The sequence below is a fragment of the Phytophthora cinnamomi genome (genome assembly GCF_018691715.1).
Source record: "Phytophthora cinnamomi strain GKB4 chromosome Unknown Contig21, whole genome shotgun sequence".
Taxonomy (NCBI): domain Eukaryota; phylum Oomycota; class Peronosporomycetes; order Peronosporales; family Peronosporaceae; genus Phytophthora; species Phytophthora cinnamomi.
Genome location: NW_027150954.1, coordinates 447,361 through 463,811, shown reverse-complemented (window position 1 = coordinate 463,811; position 16,451 = coordinate 447,361). Strand labels below are relative to the sequence as shown.

At 55.9% G+C, this 16,451-nt stretch overlaps 7 protein-coding genes across 7 annotated transcripts; 4 read left to right on the top strand and 3 right to left on the bottom strand.

The window, feature by feature from the left end:
• Positions 1-40: 40 nt before the first annotated feature.
• Positions 41-1,354, top strand: IUM83_03512 (Embryogenesis-associated protein EMB8; the record flags this gene model as incomplete). The annotated part of the gene is made up of 1 exon (XM_067927517.1): positions 41-1,354. The coding sequence occupies one exon, from the start codon at positions 41-43 to the stop codon at positions 1,352-1,354; it is 1,314 nt and encodes a 437-aa protein (XP_067795280.1).
• A 247-nt stretch (positions 1,355-1,601) lies between these two features.
• On the top strand, positions 1,602-2,221 carry IUM83_03511 (Ribosomal protein L11; the record flags this gene model as incomplete). The annotated part of the gene is made up of 2 exons (XM_067927516.1): positions 1,602-1,619; positions 1,739-2,221. The coding sequence occupies 2 exons, from the start codon at positions 1,602-1,604 to the stop codon at positions 2,219-2,221; spliced, it is 501 nt and encodes a 166-aa protein (XP_067795279.1).
• Positions 2,222-2,408: 187 nt separating this feature from the next.
• Positions 2,409-5,044, bottom strand: IUM83_03510 (AGC protein Kinase; the record flags this gene model as incomplete). The annotated part of the gene is made up of 4 exons (XM_067927515.1): positions 2,409-2,476; positions 2,552-2,658; positions 2,767-4,907; positions 5,042-5,044. 4 exons carry the CDS (start codon positions 5,042-5,044, stop codon positions 2,409-2,411), a joined length of 2,319 nt encoding a protein of 772 aa, XP_067795287.1.
• An 874-nt stretch (positions 5,045-5,918) lies between these two features.
• IUM83_03509 (AGC protein kinase) lies at positions 5,919-6,353 on the top strand (the record flags this gene model as incomplete). The annotated part of the gene is made up of 1 exon (XM_067927514.1): positions 5,919-6,353. The coding sequence occupies one exon, from the start codon at positions 5,919-5,921 to the stop codon at positions 6,351-6,353; it is 435 nt and encodes a 144-aa protein (XP_067795334.1).
• Positions 6,354-6,622: 269 nt separating this feature from the next.
• Positions 6,623-7,673, bottom strand: IUM83_03508 (uncharacterized protein; the record flags this gene model as incomplete). The annotated part of the gene is made up of 3 exons (XM_067927513.1): positions 6,623-7,219; positions 7,284-7,419; positions 7,498-7,673. 3 exons carry the CDS (start codon positions 7,671-7,673, stop codon positions 6,623-6,625), a joined length of 909 nt encoding a protein of 302 aa, XP_067795333.1.
• Positions 7,674-7,904: 231 nt separating this feature from the next.
• IUM83_03507 (actin-1) lies at positions 7,905-9,032 on the top strand (the record flags this gene model as incomplete). Its single annotated transcript, XM_067927512.1, has 1 exon — positions 7,905-9,032. One exon carries the CDS (start codon positions 7,905-7,907, stop codon positions 9,030-9,032), a length of 1,128 nt encoding a protein of 375 aa, XP_067795456.1.
• A 196-nt stretch (positions 9,033-9,228) lies between these two features.
• Positions 9,229-10,743, bottom strand: IUM83_03506 (putative serine protease family S33; the record flags this gene model as incomplete). The annotated part of the gene is made up of 4 exons (XM_067927511.1): positions 9,229-9,687; positions 9,764-10,006; positions 10,121-10,443; positions 10,515-10,743. 4 exons carry the CDS (start codon positions 10,741-10,743, stop codon positions 9,229-9,231), a joined length of 1,254 nt encoding a protein of 417 aa, XP_067795454.1.
• Positions 10,744-16,451: the final 5,708 nt, after the last annotated feature.

Genomic DNA, 16,451 nt, shown 5'->3' with positions numbered 1-16,451 from the left:
TCCGATGCATGTGAGGTGGTGGTCAATACCGGCGTGATACATGCCGATCCCCACCGAAATCCCAAGCGCCCCGACCACCGCCTTAGCCGTGACGCTCTGCGTGCTGGCACTCACACCCAAGATCGTGTCGGTGCTTGCCAGTGTGCACTACAAGCTCACCGCAGAGCGACCAAAGCTCGTGTACAAGTCTACACCCAAGAACGAGCGCCTTCTGGCCCATTGCGTGCACCTCGTCAAGAAGAAATTCTACCCGCTGTGGTATCTGTTCAACGGTCACTTGCAGACGCTGCAGCTGTCGTGGGCAAATAAGATGGAGCCCACACCTGCAATTGACTACGAGCGCCAGCTACTAGATATGCCCGACGGCGGGGTGGTGTCCCTGGATTGGGCTCTACTACCATCGAGAGCAAAGGATAGCAAGACCCCGCTGGAGGAGCGTGTTGATACGAGCAAAAAGACCGTGTTAGTTCTACCAGGATTGACGGGTGGCAGCGGCGAGCATTACATTCGCAGTGCTGTCGCACGACTCAACGCGTTGGGCTGGCAGTGCGCCGTGTTGAACTCGCGAGGGTGCCAGAACACTCCACTCCGGACTCCGCAGTTGTTTTGTATCGCGTATACCGACGATTTGCGTTACGTGGCGCGATATCTCACGGACAAGTACAACTTCGCCAGCGAAGCTTTCATCGGATTGGGGTTCTCGATGGGCTCGAATGTGCTGGTGAAGTATTTGGGCGAAGACGGTGATCAAGTTCGATTAACAGCAGCGATCTCAGTAGGGAATCCGTTCAATATGCCCAAGTGCTCGGAGAATATTGAAGAACCGCTGTTCAATCACCTGACGTATAGCCGCGTGCTGAGCGCAGGACTGCGCGACCTCTTCTTCAACCGTAGCAACGCGCACGAATTATTTCGCGACTACCCCGGCAACGATTTGGAGGCGCTCAAGAAGGTCAGGAAGGTGTCGGAATTCGACGAGCTGTTCACGATCAAGCACTTCAACTACAAGAGCGTGAACGATTTTTACCAAGACGGGTCGTGCGTCACTCGGCTGTCCAAGGTCACGGTGCCTCTCCTGTGTCTCAATGCCGAGGACGACCCCATCAGCGTGGCCGCCTCACTTCCGACGAAAGAGGAGGTAGAGGCCAACGAGAATATTATCCTTTGCACCACCAAGAGTGGTGGTCATCTCGCCTTCTACGAGGGGAGCTATGACGGGGATGGCAACGTTGACGAAGAGAAATCCAATCCCAAGCTGCGCCCATGGTCCGTCAAAGTCATCAGCGAGTTTGCCGAGAGTCCTCCAGTGCAAGTAAATCGGCGGAAGTCCGACCACAAGTACTTGCGCGTCTAGAAGCGAATTTTGAAACGATTCAGGTCCAGAAACATGTAAATGGTGCAATTACGTTGCAGTTTGGGTAGAACTTGAGTCTTACAGAGCAGGAGTAAGAGCAAGCAGTACGCAAAAGGGCAGTATGACCTTGTTGAAGCTGTGTATACGTCACAAAGTATACAGTATACATCAAAGCAGCCAATCAAATGGCCTTATCCTCCCCCTCAATACAAGCCCGTCAAAAAATGTGCGGCGGCCACTCAAAGTCCTGCAACCTGCGCTCCAGGTGCGTCCCATGCGCTCGTCGTCGCTCTTCGCGCTGCTGCAGCTCTGCCCGCAGAGCGCGCAACAGCTCACCGCCTGGTGCGTCTTGTAACCCCTCTTCTGCGCTCCATCCCCACGCAGGTTTCGCCTCCACCCGCGCGCTCCTCGTCGAGTTATCAGCCAGCCAACATGTCCGTCGCAGTCAAGGGCGTGGTCCGACTCCGTGTGCTGGCCGGCAAGGCGAGCCCGTCGCCTGCCATCGGCCAGGCTTTGGGTCCTCTGGGCGTCAACATGATGGAGTTCTGCAAGGCCTTCAACGACCGCACGTCCAAGATGACGGAGAACATCCCCGTGCCCGTGATGCTCACGGCCTTCACGGACCGCACGTTCACGTTCGCCACCAAGACGCCGCCGGCCTCGTGGTTCCTCAAGAAGGCGGCGGGCATCACGTCGGGCTCGCCCACGCCCGGACAGAAGGTGGTGGGCACGGTGCATCTGCGCCAGATCTACGAGATCGCCAAGGTCAAGCAGCAGGACGAGATGGTGGACTACATCGACCTCCAGTCCATCTGCAAGACGCTCATCGGATCGGCCAAGTCCATGGGCCTCGAGGTGGTGCCGTAAGCTCGGTGGTTGTGGTTTGGTGGGAGCTAGAGCTCTCTACAGCTAGACGACACATTGAGAATCTCCACTCGCTTGTCATTTTTACTTGCCTGTCTGCTGCCTGCAGTTCTTGTCCGAGAGTGTTGAGCTGTTCATTGCAGCGAAAGTGGAGGTGGTTTACACTTGTCAACACAGAATGGATTGTGGCTTAAGAGTCGAAGCTCGGAAGACGATCGTGCTTGCCTCCGCAGCAACTCTTCGCGTCGAGTCTCCTACCTGTCTTGCTTACTTTACTCTTAGCACTTCGAACTATTGATGCAAACGCACACGGAGCGTGTAGCTCCGACGTACCGAAAAAATGCTGCACAATTAGACTTGATGATATCCGCTCTGGCTCAGTGCGAGCTTCTGGCATAGCTTGATGGTGCATGCCGTGAGCCTCCGCCTCGTCGCAACAGCTACGTGTGTCGGATTCGAGGGCTCGTAGTGGAGCAATGCAACTACCATGGTTGAAGCTCCCGTAGGTCTGGAATGAATGTTGGCGCAATTGGGGTAGCAGCACCTACTCGCCCAATTCCATCTTGATGTCGCTGTCGCGGAAGACGGATGTACGCCGTGAACCAATAATGTCGCTGCCCATGTAGCTGAAGTCGTCAAAGTGCATCGCCATGACCCCCGATCCGGTAGAAGATCCCAGCACGCTCACCACAGGCGAGTCCGCTACTTCCTGCTGCTTGAAGATATTCGGTACATATTGCAGGTTTGCGTTGAGCGCAGCACTGCTAGTTCGTGCACGATTGCCGTGGATATCTTTTGTCACAGGCTTGAACGGAGGGTCCACCCGGCGGTTAAGAAGCGCGTCCCAGTCCACACCTTCAAACCATGGGTGCCCCATAATCTCCAGCGCACCGTCAGCTCCGCAACCCATGCGCTGCCGCGGATTCTTCACGAGTAGCCGTTGCAGAAAATCCGTAGCAGTAGGTGAGAAGTGCTCGGTAGGGTACGTCGGCTCGTTACTGAGGATGTTCTGGAACATTTGACGGCGGTTCTTGTCCCAAAACGGCGTGTGCCCTTCAATCATCTCGTAAACCAGCACGCCATAGCTCCACCAGTCAACTGTGTTGCCGTAAGAGGTAGCTGTGCGTTGGCTGCAAAGCAATTCTGGTGCGAGATACTCGGGCGTACCTACGAACGTCGAGCCTTCATCATCCTCCTTGGACAACCCGAAGTCTGTGATCGCCACGTGTCCATCGCTATCCATTAAAATGTTTTCCAGCTTCAGGTCACGATACATGATGTGCATGTTGTGCAAATGCGCCAGCGACAGCACCAATTCCGCCGCGTAGAAGCATGCCCTTTGTTCAGTGAAGCGCTTCTCCTTCCGTAGATGGACAAACAGCGATCCACCAGAGTAATAGTCCATCACCAGGTACAGCTTCTGCTGGTTCTGGAAAGCGTAGCGCAGCCGCACCACGAACGGGTGCTCCACGTGTTTCAGAATGCGCTGCTCTGACTTGGTGTGCTCAACCTGCTTCTTCTTGAACACGTCCTGCTTGCGCAGCACCTTCATCGCGTACACGCGCCCAGCATTCCGGCCGTGCTTCTTCTTGGCAAGGAACACTTTACCGTACGCGCCTTTGCCCACTACTGAGAGCAAGTCGAAGTCGTTCACGCTCATGGACGTAGAGATAACCATGCTGCGCCTTGAGCTGCGCGCGCTGTTCGAGCGACTTCCCAGGTGGTTCCCAGCGCTCGCTGTTTCCTCCTCTTCTTGAAACTCGGCGTCTTCCAAGTGCTCCCGTTGGTGCGGCACGGACGACATCGCTGCCGCGCCAGCGTACGCATATTGCGAGAGGCGGCTCATTTCATCCATAAGCTCGTCCTCTGCCGGCTCGTCGGGCATAGAGCCCCTCGCGCTGTCGAAGAACGCAAAGACGGTGTCCATACTCGCCGCGATTGTCCACGCCGTGTTTGACGACTTCTGTTCCGCCGGCGATGTCGGTTCTCCCGCGGAAAGACTCAAGCACCCCAGCTGCGTGCAGTCTTGCAGCTGCGTACCAGGGCTCTCCTTCGACCGCTGCCAATTGATCGCTCTCGTCCCCAGCAAGCCTCTCACCTCCTGCGTGTCATCAGTTTCGATGCGGTGGCTCGACTCGATAAAGGCGATCGCCGCCAACTTGGACCTGAGCTGCGGCTGCGTGCACACCAAGTGCTTCGTCAACGAGCCTCCGCGCCCGTACGCCGCAATGTAGACCTGCGAGCACGAGGCGCGCACGCCGTACGTCTCCCACACGTAGCGCACATGCAGCTCCGGCGTGCTGGAGTACGGAATGGGGATCTTCTCGCTGCCCACGCTGACCGTGTTGGTGCTGGGGTTCATGACCACGACGCCGTAGCCCTTGGACAGCGCCGTGTGGAGGTAGGGCAGCATGGAGCCCGAGCGGTACTGGTTGGGGTTCTCCGTGGCCTCCAGCACGAGCGAGCGGCTCCAGATGCCCGGCTGGATGCCGTTGCCGCTCACGATCACGAGCAGCAAGCGGCGGCAGATGTGCCAGTTGGCGCTCATGAACACGCTGCAGCGCGCGGGGCTGTCCGGGGACGGGATGCAGGTCTCCACGAAGCCGAGCTGCACCATCTTCTGCTGCTCCTCCAGCACGATCTGGTGCAGCAGCGCCTCCATCTTGCCGCGCTCGTCGTCACGCGGGTGCTGCATGGCCAGACAGAGAGAGACAGAGAGCGTTAACGACTGCGGGTTATCGGGACGAGGAGAGTTCCTCCTCCCTCGTCTTCTTCGCCTCAAGCGGCGACCGACGTGTAGCCATCGGCCGGGGCGTTATTTACCATGTTGAGCTTTCTGCGCGGGCCTGCGTCTAACGGGAGGAAGGATTTGCCTGCGCTTCTCGGGGCGGCGGCGTCTGGGTGACAGCGGGGCTTCTGGTCGGAATTGGCACTAGAAAAAGGCGGCGCTGGCCCAGAGCGTGACGCACTTGGCAAAACAGCCGCGTGGGTGACTTGGCTTCAGTATGCGCTGAACGGTGAGGCACAAGAGTGACGCCTCCCCCGCGAGAGTAACATTGCTGCTGAAACCTGACTACTTGGCCTGGCGTTACGCGCGCCAGCTGGCGGTACCTTCGCGAAACCTGCGGTGGTTCACTGTGCGCCACACCAAATTGAAGTGGCACTTTGAAGCGAAAGTCTCAATCTGCTTTCTTGACGCGAATGACTCGGGGAAAGCACTGAAGGTTTTCGTCGCGAGGTGACGGAGAGACTTTCGCCCGATGGATGACAGCGGACCCTGCTCGCTCGAGGAAACCAGCGCGCCCGTTCCCTCACTGTGAAAATTTCGCGGTGGTCGCTACATCGCCATCGCCCTCCTCGTGCGCCCGGCACGATGCTGCGCAGACTGCTGCTGGCTGCGCTGCTAGTAGCGGCAACGTTCACTGACCAAGCGAGTAGTCAATTCGCTGCTGGCCCGGCGTTTTTCGGGAATCCCCAGGCGGCGCTGACGACGAGCTCGCAACTCTTGCCGTCGACGAGTGCGAACTGGACGTCGGCTTCCTCTTCCTCTGGGTCGCACCATCGATCGAACAGGCATTCTTTTAATGACGATTCCAGCCTTCGTGGGAGTAGTAGTAGTGGAAACCCTAGCACTAAAGGTGGATCGGATAATTCCGCGAGGGACGGAGGTGGGGACGATAGCGCCAGCGGCAGCTGGAGCATGTCGGGTTCCGGCAGTTCGAGCTTGGAGTACGGATGCGACTGCCGATCGATCCGCCGAGTGTCGCTGATGGGAGCTTCGGACTACTGCCTCGACCCTAATGCGTCTTTGAGCAGCAAATGTGGGAATGTTGATCTCGGTGAAAGTGGCGCTTGCCCAATTACTGGGGCCCAGCCGTGCTCACCCAAGGGCCATGTTTTGGCGAACGACTCGCTGTGTGCGCTGGACGACAAGGACGAGACCTACAAGTGCGTGGCCAGCAAGAAAGACTTGGACATCCAGAAGAAGGGCAAGAGGAAGAAAAATAAACCATACCGTCGTGGTCATGGTTCGGGCTCATCGGTGAGCAATGAGTCGTCACGCCTGATGCTGACTGCACGGCAAGTAGTGGCGGTCGTAGTCGGTGTCGCCGTCGGGGTCATGGTTGTCGTGTAGTGAACGATGAGAGTACAAATGCGTAGATAGCTGTTCTAGTCTTGCATAAAATGCAGTTGTTACAGCTTCTCTCAAGTGGGAATTTCCACGTGCTGCTAATCTCAGACAGCACCATTCGGCGAAAGCCTATACTGGTATTGCCTTATGTCCTCTATTTCTAGCAAGTTGCTTATCCTCTCGATCCCGAAAAATGGAGCAGCAAGTTTATCCAAAGCCGTAGAGCTCTGCATCAGGGCGTGAACGCCTACTTACAATGAGAATTTCTATCGTCAGTTGTCCCTCTTAATGTCCTCGGGCGAAAGCACAAAGTTGCTAAGGCGCAACCACTTGACCGACGTGAAGTAATCCTGGGTCAGCAGCAACAACGGCGTCATTACACATGCCTGGGCAATGATCAACCCCACGATGTTCTCCGCAGTGGTGTGGAAGTACGACGCCGTGAAGAAGAGCAGGTACGTCGCCAGCGCGCCCACCATACCCAGCCACGTGCGCAGCAGCGTCCGCTTTAGACTCGGTCCAGCGCTCTCGACGTTCAATGCAAACCACTCGAACAGCGGGATGGCCAGATAGTGGCTCACGAGCAGCACAATGTGGTCCGAGTGGTCAAAGTCAGCCGGGCAGCGCTTTCCGCGGCGTAGATCCGCGTACCAGCAGGCGTGGTCCGAGTGGCCCATGAGGAGGTGCACCAGCCGCTTCTCCACCAGCCCCAGCCCCATGTACAGCACGACAGTGCGCAGCGCCATCACCGCCACGTACAGCAGCCCGCGACGCACGTACACTCGGACGCGAGGCATCGTCACGTTCGGCCCCAGCATCATGGAGCCGTAGTTGAACACCAGCGCCGACAGCGGGATCGCCCAAGCTCCCTGCACAGCACAGGCGTCAGTGTTACACGCCCAACCTGTCCACACTAAGAGAGGACAGACCAACCTGCATCGAGCCCAGCACTGGCATGAGGTCCATGCCCGTGTAGCACGGCGCGTCCTCGTAGCCGCCCGCCTCGTTGTTGCAGCAGATGGTCTCGGATCCTTCGGGGGCGTCCACGTGCAGCCAGTTGGAGTCGCAGCTACGCGGAACAACCCGGTAACGTCAGAGTTAGCTACGATAATTAATCCATTCTAACCGCCCCAACTGCCCCACGTACTCGCCCTGGACGCGCACGAACTTGTGCGGGAAGCGGCGCGACGTGTAGAACACCACGAGCAGCAGCAGCGCGTTCGCCACCAGGAACGACCCGCGCGCGTTGATCTTGTGCAGCCTCAGCAGCGCCTGCTGCGCCACCGAGAGCTTCTTCGGCGCCGCCGGCTTGCCTCCCAGCATGACGACGCTGACGTGGAATTGTATGGGGATTTGAAGGGAAGGTTTCACTGCGGGAAAGTATGATGGACATGGTGTGGCTCACACCACGTTACCATTGACCATCACTCTGAGGAGGATCCGACAGTTAAGTTGAAGTTTTGCCTTTTCTCCCTCTCGCTCGTCACTCTGCAATTTGCCTCAGAGGGCACAAGACAGAAGAAAAAAAGACCCTACCAGCCCAAAGAGGTGAAAATGGAGGAAGACATCCAAGCCGTGGTGATCGATAACGGCTCGGGAATGTGCAAGGCCGGATTCGCCGGCGATGACGCGCCTCGAGCCGTGTTCCCCTCCATCGTAGGCATGCCCAAGCACTTGGGCATCATGGTGGGGATGAACCAGAAAGACGCCTACATTGGCGACGAAGCTCAGGCGAAACGCGGCGTCTTGACGCTGCGGTACCCCATCGAGCACGGCATCGTGACCAACTGGGACGACATGGAGAAGATCTGGAGCCACACGTTCTACAATGAGCTTCGAGTGGCTCCGGAGGAGCACCCGGTGCTGTTGACGGAGGCTCCACTGAACCCCAAGGCCAACCGCGAGCGCATGACGCAGATCATGTTCGAGACGTTCAACGTGCCGGCGATGTATGTTAACATCCAAGCGGTGCTGTCGTTATACGCGTCCGGACGCACGACGGGCTGCGTCTTGGACTCGGGCGACGGGGTTTCCCACACGGTGCCTATATACGAAGGTTACGCACTGCCCCATGCCATTGTGCGCCTGGATTTGGCCGGAAGAGACCTGACTGACTACATGATGAAGATCTTGACCGAGCGTGGTTACTCGTTCACCACCACGGCGGAGCGGGAGATCGTGCGGGACATCAAGGAAAAACTGACATATGTGGCTATGAATTTCGACGAGGAGATGGAGAAAGCTGCGCAGTCATCCGCTCTGGACAAGACCTACGAGTTGCCCGATGGGAACGTGATTGTCATCGGCAACGAGCGCTTTCGCACACCGGAGGTGCTTTTCAAGCCGTCCATGATCGGCCGCGAGTGTACGGGGGTCCACGAGTGTGCGTTCCAAACGATTATGAGATGTGACGTCGACATTCGCCGGGACCTGTACAACAATGTCGTGCTCTCCGGTGGTTCTACCATGTTCCCTGGTATCGGAGACCGCATGACAAAGGAGATGACCAAGCTCGCTCCAACGGCGATGAAAGTGAAGGTTATCACGCCGCCCGAGCGCAAGTACTCCGTATGGATTGGTGGGTCAATCTTGGCTTCGCTGGCCACGTTCCAGCACATGTGGATTTCGAAGACGGACTACGATGAGTCGGGGCCTTCCATTGTGCACCGCAAGTGCTTCTAAGACGGCAACCAAGACTTTCACGATTTGAGGAGATGGGTTTACAGCATCTTGAGGCTTTAGTGCTTCGATGTCAGTCGATCTACCATGATCCACGTCGAATTTGCTAGCAAGTAGTTTTGAATTATTCTTTTTTGCAAAGCAGGGAGGTAGCATTGAGCTATGCATGACTACGACACAAACACTGAACGCTACCAACTTAAGCCGCATTTGCCGCCGTCACTTTACCCAAACGCACTGCCTCAGCGAACTCGGCGATGGGCTTAGCAGTCCACATGGTTGGTGTGCTCTTTCGAACATCATTTCCATCTCTGCCGTTGATTTCCTCATCGCTACGGAGTGAACTCTCGTAATACGCAAGGTGGCCGCCGGACTTGGTCACGCACAGAATCACATTTGGGCAGGATTCCACGAGAGTACGCGATGGGAGCGCCGTTCGCACGCTAATGGGATCATCCTCAGCATTGATGCACAGCAGCGGCACCTTCACAGCACGCAGCTTCTTGTCGGACGACGCGTCTTGATAGAACTCGTCGGCGTTCTTGTAGTTGAACAGCACGCTGGTGAGTGTATCGTCGAATTCTCTCACAGTGCGAGAAGCCCTAACAGCTTCCATGTCAAGACCCGGATAGCCTTCGAACATTTCAGCAGCATTGCTCTAATCACCAAGCGAAGCACACACATCAATCTTTAGCCCTCATTCTTTCAAACTGAGTAGGTGAGCATGTACATACCTTTTCGAAGAAGAGCGCACGCTTGCTGCGATTCAGCATCTTGTCATACAGCAACCGGTTAAACAGCGTACCGGACAAGTTCTCTGATACCTTAGTCAAATTGAAGGGATTCCCGACCGAGATAGCTCCTGTCAGCGGCGTTTGGTCACCTTCTTCTCCCAAATACTTCACTAGCACATTGGAGCCCATGGAGAACCCCACGCCGACGAATGCTTCTTGGCCGAAGTCATACTTCTTGCTCAGCTGTTGTAGCACAAAACGCAGATCCTCAGTGTAGGCCGTGCAGTACAGCTGAGCAGTCCTCACGGGCGTTTTGGCGCACCCACGCGCATTAAGCACCACACACTGCCAGCCCACCTCGTGAAGGCGAGCAACCGTGAAGCGAACGTAATTCGCCGGACTGCCACCCGTAAGTCCTGGTAGCAGCAACGCCGTACGTCGTGTAGGATCTACACCTTCGATCCAGGACGAGTTCTCCGCATGAGGCAAAACGCCGCCCTCTTTCTCTGCCGGGCAGTGTCCAGGAAGCAGCGCCCAGTCCAACGACACAACACCACCGTCGGGCATGTCCAGCAGCTGCCGCTTGTAGTTGATCTGCGGCGCACGCTTGTCGAACGCAAACTTGATCGTCTGCAGATGTCCATTGAATAGACGCCAAGGCGGGTAGTACTTGGTTTGAGCTGCAGTAGCAAGGTAAACGGCGTTAGCGAACGTTGCAAACAGCTGCCGGTACCGTTAACTGCGGACGTACTCATCGTGACGCAGTGTGACAGCAGCTTCTTGTTGGCGGGCGTCTTGCGGTAGATCAGTCGCGGCGTCTCAGCCGTGCGCGCGTAGTGCCACCGCAGCAGTATCGACATGAGCGTCGGTCCGAGCAGCTTCTTGCCCAGATACAGCAGGATCAGCGCGAGTAGCCAGCGAGAGCGACGTTGGTGGTGCGGCGGGACCAAAGCGAATGCGCGGGTGCAGACGTTCCCCATGGTTTGACCACTTCGGCGGATTTTCACGAATGACCTGACATTGTCAGGTCATTCGTGATAACCAGGCTGGCATGGAAACACCGCGAATGCAACTGGCATGATCAGCGGTCTCTTAGTCGAGCGTGAGTGTTCTGCACTGGCGAAGTGGAAGCGGAATCAGCAATGTGCACCACACTATTTTGTATGATTAACATAAACCAGTATTCAGAGACGTGATCATTCAAAAGTGACAACCCCCAAAATTTTCCACATTTACCAGTTTCAGGCAAGGCGGCAGCACCACTAAAATGGACAGAAAATGAGACGACACACAGCGCCAGGCAGCCAGACGCGCAAACTACTAGCAAATCGGACAAAGCAGCATCGCAACAGACAACTGCCACCCACGAGCGCACAAACATCAACAGATCACACGGGACTGTAGGATTTGTGAACATCACGTGCTCTTTAACCCTTTGACTACCAGCCAGCTGGAGTGATTTATAGGTCCATAGGGACCCATGAGAGGTCTAATCGCAAGATGCGATTGGCCAAAACTAAAAGCTACGAGACGACGGCAAAGCACTGTACAACCTAACAGGTCTTCATGGACCTGTAAAATGCATTACCGCACGAGCCACAAACAGTTCGTGTGACCTGCCATAATTGTTTTCTCGTCTAGCTAGCAGCCCCGCCTCCCCTTCGTGGACAAAAGAACTTCGATGCGTTGTTCAATGTAGCCGACGACGACACGTGAGACTGGGAGACCGACACGGACCCTGGCCTGGAAGGGTGCGGAGCAGGTTCTAATGTATACGAGCTAATATTCAAATTCATACATCAGGCAACGCTACAGAATCCTAACCAAACTAGATAAGCTTACAGTGATAGCGTTATAGCAAGCCAATGTGAATGTTACGCAGGATTGCATGTGCAGGAGTGCGAGCGGTTGGCGGATGTAGATTGGAAACTGCTACTACATCTACTACATGGGGTGCTCGGCTAAGCACGCATACTTGGGATAATGCTATAACGAAATGACGCTGAGTCGAGAGCGCGCGGGCTCCGACGCCACCGCTCGGAGGTCAGCATCCTCAGTGGGCTCGCCGTGATGCCCACCCCAAACGGCTCCTACTTCCGTAGACCATTGCCGTTGTAGCGACACTGACCAGGGCGCGACGGCATGTAGCTCGACCTCTCAAACTTTTGATTGGGAGTACCGTGAAGTAAACCACCGTCGCCACGTGTAAAAATTGGTGTTTTTGATTGGTCGTTTTTTTCCCTGTGCGTTGAATTGATTTGCTGGAGCCATAGGTCCAAGGAGACCCGTAAGAAATCTCTGGTAGTGAAAGGGTTAAGCGCCAAGAGCACGCGACGTCACTAGGCAACCGCGTGCCAGTGACAATTGACTTGACGGGCGATGGTGTGGCATACAGCACCGTGGTTGGTGATGAGTGAAGGCAACGTCGTGGCGGGAGAAGCTGCGATCACCGGAGGTGTTGAAGCTGCGAAGAGTCGGTTGAAGTTGACAACATCGAAGATCGCAAGGAGAACAGACGTGGAGGGCGAAGGACAGTGGCGAGTATAATCGCCAGGCGACGCGACGCAGACTGTAGGTAGGCGGTAGGTATAGGCGGCGGGGACTAGCTAGGAGAGCTCTGTGTGTGCGGCTGGCCTCACATGTAGTGGGACTACTTTGGCTCACTACTTTAGCTTACACATCGCACCACGTGTGTGAGGAAGTGTAGGAGTTTATTAATAATTTGAATTAATTATACTTGAGTCCACAAGTATAATATAAATCAAATAAAACACCAAGTAGCTAGTTTAAGGTAAAAATGAGAACTGTATTGTTTGTAAATTGATCTTCCTCCTCAATCTGCTAAAACTGTTTATCATCTATGAAAGGGGTTGACAGCGGCTGGCTGTCAGAGCCCCGCTAATATGCATGTCTCTGTTTGGTAGAAAGATGCTGCTTTCTACCAATATGATCTTTGGGTAGGTGTGGACCACTCATTGTAGTGGCCCACTTCAATGTATCCATTGGTGTGACTTACACCAAGGTGAGGAAGTATCTAAAACTTTTAACAGATATCTTATCTGTTAAAATCACAAGTGGCTACAAGCCACTTGTGCGTGTAACCCCGTTACACCATCCCCCCCAAGGTTAGACGCGCGGGGTCTCCGCACGTCAATCTTCTGAATTGACCATTCGTCAATTCTCCGCGTTTGGAGAAGAAACCCGCGCTCATTGAACGATGAGCGCGCCTCAAGAAAAGAAGAATCCGAAGTCGGTGGAGAGTCATCTCTCCATCGATGACTACTTCGAACGCCAAAAGGCGAAGTATGGCGACGTCGTCGACTTCGACGATGACGATGAAGATATGGAGGGCGAGGAGGACTCGTCCTCAAGGCGTAAAGATTCAGTGTCGAGCGAATCTCTCGACCCCCACGCTAAGATCATTCGCCCGCGTGAAGGGGACGAGTCGGACGCTTCGAGCTCGAAGCGTTCGCGAACTGAGAGTGATACCCCACTCGCTTCCGCTGGGGCTCTCAGTACTCCGCGCGCTGCTGTTGCAGCGCGTGATTCCAAAGCTCAAGGCTCTCCGCGCGCTGCAGGCGGAGCGCGCGATCCATGGATGCCGTCCGCGTCCGAGATCGCGGACCGGTATGGGAACTCGGTACCTCCGAATGAGGTGCCGCTGTACGTATGCAGCGCCATCAAAGATGACGCTGTGGCTGCCGAACTGCACTTTGTTGCGGAAACCCATCAAAGGCGCGATTACTACATCGGACTCTTTCATGAGCTCCGATGGTTTCAAAGCAAGAAGACATCTTCTCGCAGCAAAGTGCCTGAGTGGCAGGCACTTTGTCAAAGCTGGAACGCATTTGTTGAGAACTTCAACAAGAGGCCGAGTGCTTACCGTGATCGGGTTAAGCAAATGCGTGATCGCTTCGAGACGTACTCGAAGCGTGGAAAGTGGAGCAACTCCACGTTGCTGCGGAGGAGGCTAATGTGCCGTGCGCTGTGCCCGAGGACTTTCAGTGCGCGAAGTGCTTCCCAGGCGCGGTCCGCTTGAGCGACCGCGACCTGAACGGGTACACGTCGTTCCGTGTGCCCGAGAGTCTCAAAGATCTCCGTGCTAAGTTTTTAGCACGTGAGGGTTCGGGCGCTAGCGATGATCGCAGCGCTCGTGTTACTTCCGCTGCGCCAGCGCGTACTGCTCTTCGTACGCCCTCACCATTTCCGGAACGTCCTCCAGCAAGACGTTCCGCGGCTCCCATGTATCTCGATGGGGAGGAAATCCTCTCCAACGAATACGAAAACGAGCCCCTTGAGGGTTCGTTTTCGGGATACTATGGTCAACAATCCGCTCAACAACCCAGCGGGTTGAGCCGCGGGCGTCACGGATCGGCGGTGGCGGAGGTGGGAACACGCCCCGGGTATGACCAGCCCCGGGCTGATCAGTACACGTCTCTCCATGACTGAGTGACCGCCGTGGAGCGTCTGCAGGGCGCTGAGTTCGCCGTCCTGAAGCAGGAGCTGGCGAACATGAAGGCCCAAGTTGCGGCGGTCTCGCAGACCGCCTCGAATATCCAGGTCGAGTTGGGGACCCGGATGAAGGTGTTGCTCCAGCGCGTCCGCGCGCTGGAGGAGAGGCTGCTCGTCGCCGAGGCCAAGGCTTCCGCTTCTGCCTCGGCTCCTGCCTCGGCATCGGGTCAGCCGAGCTAGATGGCTCGTGCTGCAGGTATGGCTTCAGCCGTCCGACGTACAAGGTCGGATGGAGGCGCATGCTAGACGGTATGTCTAGCGTGTAAGCGTTGCCGTGCCGTGCCAACACAGTGAACGGTCCGATGAAGTGCGGAGCAAGCTTGTTTGCACCGAAGTCCGAAACTGCATGTTTAGGCAGGTTTTGAGTAGCTAACAAAACCAATGAACTAACTTTGAGTTCATTTGTGCTGCCTCTGCCCGCATTGTCTGCGTTCAGCTTCTGTCGATCAACAGAAGCTGCTATTGCATCTTGGACAAACCGGATTACGGCTTGTCTTTTGGTAAGGAAGTTGATTGCATCCGAGCTGAAGTCATTCAGCTCGCTCTCCGCTAGAGGCCCGGCCTCTGCGTGGTTCTTCGCGGTTTCTGCGCCCTGCGCAGACCCGTGGTCGTTGTCCTTGTTGGTGGAGGAATCTGCGCCCTGCGCAGACTCATGTGGTTTGTCCATTGTTGCAGCTGACACTGTGCAAGTGTCAGCGGTTTTCTGCGGCTGCTGTATTGCAGTCGTTGATCCTCCCCCACTTAAAGTGGGAGCCATCACTTCGAGTAAACTCGGTAGACGTGGATGCCGCATGGCATTCACGTAGAACGGTGTATGCCCGGTCGAGGCATGCCTGAGTTGTTGATGGCAAACTCTGCCATCGATAAGCACTCGCTCCAGTATTGGAACGAGTGAGCGTAGCTCTTCAAAATGTCGACGAGCACGCGATTCACGCGCTCGGTTTGACCGTCCGGCTGCGGATGATCCGCAGTCGACATTGAAAGCTGGCTCCCAAGAAGTGTAAACACTTCTTGCCACAGGTGCGCTGTGAAGCGTGGGTCTCGGTCCGACACGATGTCGGTCGGCATGCCATGGTGTTTGAACACCATGTCGACGAACAGACGGGCCGTCTGTTTCGCGGTCACTTCTGCCGGCACCGCGGCAAGATGTACCATCTTGCTGAAGCGGTCGACGAAGACCACAACACCGGTATTCCCTCCGCTGTCCGGGGGAAGACCAAATATGAAATCCAAAGACATGGACTTCCAACACTCCGACGGAGTCGGTAGTGATTGCAAAGGAGCCTGCGCGAATGGCGCAGGCTTTACGCGTTGGCATACCTCGCAAGCACGGATGTACTTGCGCACCCACTTATACTGGTGGTGCCAGTAGAAGTCACGCGTGAGAAGGACGTATGTCTTCTCACGTCCGAGATGTCCCGCAGTCGGGGCATCATGATATTCGTACATGATCCTGAGTCGCAGGTCATGGTCATTCGGCACGACAACGCGGATTGCGTTGTCGCCGACTGCATTGTAAAGCAGTAACCCGTCGTGCACTTGAAAGCGGTGTGCACGCGCTCGAAGGTGCTTGGGCAGCTTCTGACGGGACTTGTCAGAAGGCGCTGTGCCATAGGCCAGCAAGAGCTTCGCGTCCGCGTCGTGCGCGTACGCGGCCTTCACATCATCCAACAGAGATGATGTGGGTTTGCTCGATCGCATGGCGTCAATGGCATTGACGTCAGCAGCTTCTGCGTAGTCCGGTCGACGTGATAACGCGTCGGCCACCACATTCAATAGTTGCGCTCAGCTGGCTTCAGCTGACGCGATTGGTAGTAGACGACACGATCACGGCCCTCGTGATCGTGCTGCATCAACGCACATCCGATCGCGAAATCGGATGCGTCGCATACGACGTGGAATGGACGATCTTGGTCAGCCACTGCCAAGATCGGTGCCTCAGTCAAGCCCCGCTTGACTGCATCGAATGCCTTTTGGCACTCGGTTGTCCAATTCCACACAGCTTCTTTCTTAAGAAGCTGTGACAGCGGGCGAATTTTGCCCGCGTAATCCTCCACGTACTTGCACAAGTACGTGACCAAGCCAAGGAACTGCCTCAGTTCCTTGACGTTTGAAGGCGTTGGCCATTCATTTATCACTCTGACCTTTTCCGGGTCAGGGCGAACGCCATTCTTTC